This window comes from Miscanthus floridulus, chromosome 8 (genome assembly GCF_019320115.1).
Source record: "Miscanthus floridulus cultivar M001 chromosome 8, ASM1932011v1, whole genome shotgun sequence".
Lineage (NCBI taxonomy): Eukaryota > Viridiplantae > Streptophyta > Magnoliopsida > Poales > Poaceae > Miscanthus > Miscanthus floridulus.
Genome location: NC_089587.1, coordinates 264,347 through 268,149, shown reverse-complemented (window position 1 = coordinate 268,149; position 3,803 = coordinate 264,347). Strand labels below are relative to the sequence as shown.

General features: G+C 43.7%; 1 protein-coding gene across 1 annotated transcript; it reads left to right on the top strand.

The window, feature by feature from the left end:
- Positions 1 to 600: 600 nt before the first annotated feature.
- LOC136475457 (translationally-controlled tumor protein homolog) lies at positions 601 to 3,194 on the top strand. Its single transcript, XM_066472928.1, has 5 exons — positions 601 to 737; positions 956 to 1,029; positions 1,854 to 1,979; positions 2,074 to 2,231; positions 2,908 to 3,194. The coding sequence occupies exons 1-5, from the start codon at positions 710 to 712 to the stop codon at positions 3,023 to 3,025; spliced, it is 504 nt and encodes a 167-aa protein (XP_066329025.1). The 5' UTR covers positions 601 to 709; the 3' UTR covers positions 3,026 to 3,194.
- The last annotated feature ends 609 nt before the right edge of the window (positions 3,195 to 3,803 follow it).

Sequence of the window (3,803 nt, the reverse complement as noted above, 5' to 3'; positions counted from 1 at the left end):
TTAAGGTTGGGTTCGTATATATATATATTTTTTTATAAAACTCTTATAGAATGGCTTGTTTCATAGGAATTTTGAAGAATTATAAGAAGGTTAAACCTCATGAAAAACTTCTTTTCTGTTACATTCTTTTATCGTATCCTTATGTTTTTCCTTGTTTAATTAATCTTGCGTTCTAAAGAGATCCATAGAACGGGAGCTTTGTAATGGACACGACGACAGGGACGCGGCACGGCCACAGTGGTCGTCGGCAGCACGAGACGCGCACGCCTGAATGCCTGCCTGATTCCGTTCCGTCACGCTACGACAGGGGCTTTTCCATGGTTGGGTGCCAACCAACCAACGCTGACCCCATGGCGGCGGAGCACGTGCGCATCCCAGCCGTCCGCGCGCGAATATCCGGCGCAGATACCCCGATCGGACGGCCCAGTCTCGATCTCGCCCGACGCGTCCCCACGGGAAAGGGAAAAGGGACTCCTCCCGAATTACCCCGGAGGACAGGGACTCCTTTCCCAAAAGCGCCCGTCACGGCCAGATCGAGCATCTGGGCCGTCGGGGCCGCGGATCGGACGGCTGCCACCGCGGCCAGATGTTTCTCCGGGGCCATAAATGCGCCGCGGCCCCAAACCCTCGCTCGCTGTGCCGCGCCTCCTGCCTCGTCTCCTCGTCCTCCACAAGCGAGCGAGCTAGGGTTCCGAGAACCGGCGGCGCCATGTTGGTCTACCAGGATCTGCTCTCTGGTGCGTGCGAATTTCACCCGATCCAATTTTCTTACCCGTTTGTATTTGTATTCGCTTGGTTTCCGATTGCCGGATCTGGTGGTCTAGTCGTGTCATGCGATGTGTAGAGAAACCGATCTCGTCGTCGCTTTGCTGCTGGCTTAGATCTGCGATCGATTGGATGAGTCGTTGTGCGATCCGTCTAATTCGTTGTGCGCTCTGGTTTTCGTGTCTTGCAGGTGACGAGCTCCTGTCGGACTCCTTCCCCTACAAGGAGCTCGAGAACGGCGTCCTCTGGGAGGTCGAGGGCAAGGTATCTTCGCCCATCCTACTCACCGAATTGATTGCTAGCATGTGTTGTGATCTGATAGCATCCGTTTGATGCAGTCAGTAGCTTGTGTTTAGACAGTAGCCATCATACTAGGTTTAGTCTAGATGTACTGTGTGCTGCTGCCCTCAGATGTATTTTTGTACTGTGTGCTTCCCTCAGTCGTATTTTGATTTTTGCTGTGTGCTGCCCTCAGCTGTATTTTGGTAGTTGCTGTAGATAGATTTTGTGGTTTCCTTGTTGGAGCCAATTATGTCTAGTGGTTTCCACAATTGCTTGCTGTGGCATGCCATGTTGTTTACCCTTGGTTCAAACTGATGTAGGCTACTGTTAGTTAGGCATACCATGTTGTTTACCCTTGGTTCAAATTGATGTGTGCTACTGTTAATTTAGTCTTTACAGCCCAGGACTTTTCCGTTGGTTCATGACTAACCTGCAGCTGCACCAAAACTTAATTTTCATGTGTGCCTACAACTTTTCCACATTTGTAACTTGCTTGCTGTGACATGCCATGTAGTTTACCCTTGGTTCAAATTGATATATCCTACTGTTAGTTTAGTCTAGTGGTCTTTACAGCCCAGGACTTTTTTGTTGGTTCATGACTGTAGAGCTGCACCAAAACTTAATTTTCATATGCGCCCCTGCCCTGAGTGTGTGAGTATTCTTCTGTATGTTTGGTTATCTATTTGGATGAATTTGTAAGTTGCATAGTCTTGATGTGTGCAGCAATAATACTCTGTTTTACTTATTCCATTATGCTGGTTAGGGTTTTGTGTGATTGTTACTTACATTGTGCTGGATGCTTGCAGTGGGTTGTCCACGGACCTGTTGATGTGGATATTGGTGCCAACCCGTCTGCCGAGGGTGGCGAAGATGAAGGTGTTGATGACTCGGCCGTCAAGGTTGTTGACATTGTTGACACCTTCCGCCTTCAGGTTGCTGCCCTTCAATGTGTCAGGAGTTATTTTTTATCTTGAATGTACCTTGTGCATATGTTTTTTGTACTAATCCGTGTATTCCTGTTTGCAGGAGCAACCCCCTTTTGACAAGAAATCGTTCGTGGCTTACATTAAGAAGTACATCAAGAACCTCACTGCCGTGTTGGAGCCTGAGAAGGCAGATGAATTCAAGAAGGGCGTTGAGGGTGCCACCAAGTTTCTTCTTAGCAAGCTCAAGGACCTTCAATTGTAAGTTCTATACCCACGATATTGATAATACTTTTCATATCTATTGTTAGCTTAGTAATGCTGTGTGAACTACTGTCCTTCTCAAGTTCTATACCCAAAGAATCTATCGAAAATACATATCATATCTATTGATAGCTTAGTACCATCCTTGCTGTGTGAACTACCATCCTATCTTTTTCTGCTATGTAGATATGAATGGGAACTTTGGATAAACTTGTACACAAATGTGTCTCAGCCTTTGTGATCACACGTTGGGCATGAATTATTTTTGTTCATATAATGAGCTTCTCATTTTTAGTTGGGCAAGGATTATTTTTGCTCATATAATGAGCTTCTCATTTTTACAGCATTTTTTTGTTGGTGTGGTGTTGCCGTTTTAGTAACTGTTTTACACGTGCAGTGCAACCTTAGTTTTAAATGCTGTTATAACCTCTTGTTGGCCTAAAATGCTGCTCTAACTAAATTCATGTTGCGGTGCATTATTCTGCCTTAATGGTTTTTATCTACCACTGCTTAGTCTAATTTTACATTTATTCCTATCATGATTTATTCACAACTGTCTATAGTGTAGTCTAATGTCGACATTTATGCAAGTTTAATGCCTTCAAAGAGATAATTTAAGTTCATTTATGTCAAGTCTAATGTTGACATTGTTGTCATTTGTGTTTTTTAACAGTTTTGTTGGTGAGAGCATGAAGGATGATGCAACTGTGGTGTTTGCCTATTACAAGGATGGTGCCACTAATCCGACTTTCCTCTACTTTTCCCATGGTCTGAAGGAGATCAAGTGCTAGGCGTGCGGCGAAATCAATTGCCCCATGTTGGGTGTTATCTATGTACTACTGTCTTTTTGTTCTAGCCGCTGTGGCTGAATCCTACTGTGTTAGTCCAAGAGTGTTTTTGAAAAAAAAAACTGTAAGATTGAATTGTCCCGAAACAATGAGTAAAACTCAATATTGCTGCTGTGAGTGGACACTACTGTCTTATTTTTGAGCGTTTTTGAAAAAGGCGGCTGATGACTCTGTGTTGGTCTTTTTTGGAAAAGATGTGAGGGTTAGGATTGACGAATGATTAAAAAAAACTTCACTTTTTACAAACACGTTAAAGCTTCCAGTTTCTTCAAAAACTTTTCAGTTTTATCTCCAATTTTTCAAAATAAGTTTTTTGAAGACACGTTGCATCCCATTTGCTTTGGGTTTCTCCACCAATGACTTGATGCCGGATCTGTTGCAACTTTATTACATGAGCGCTAGGTGAGGCAATTGATCTGTCATTGGTTCTAGAAAAAAAAAACAATTCGACTCGCTAGCGCTTGGACATCTGTCCGCCCGTACATGGCGCGAACGAGCCCTTAGTGTGTTGGGAGCACAACAGTAGAAGTCCCGTGTTATCCTAGACGCGTTGTCCTATACGTCCATATATACGTCTAGATGCAACAGTTACAGCATACAAAAGATATCTAGATGTAACAGTTGCAGTATACAAAAGAAGACAGATCAAGCATCTAAAACACTTGTGAAAACGTTTAAAAAATATGCAACATCTAGATGAAACACTTGCAAACACCTAAAA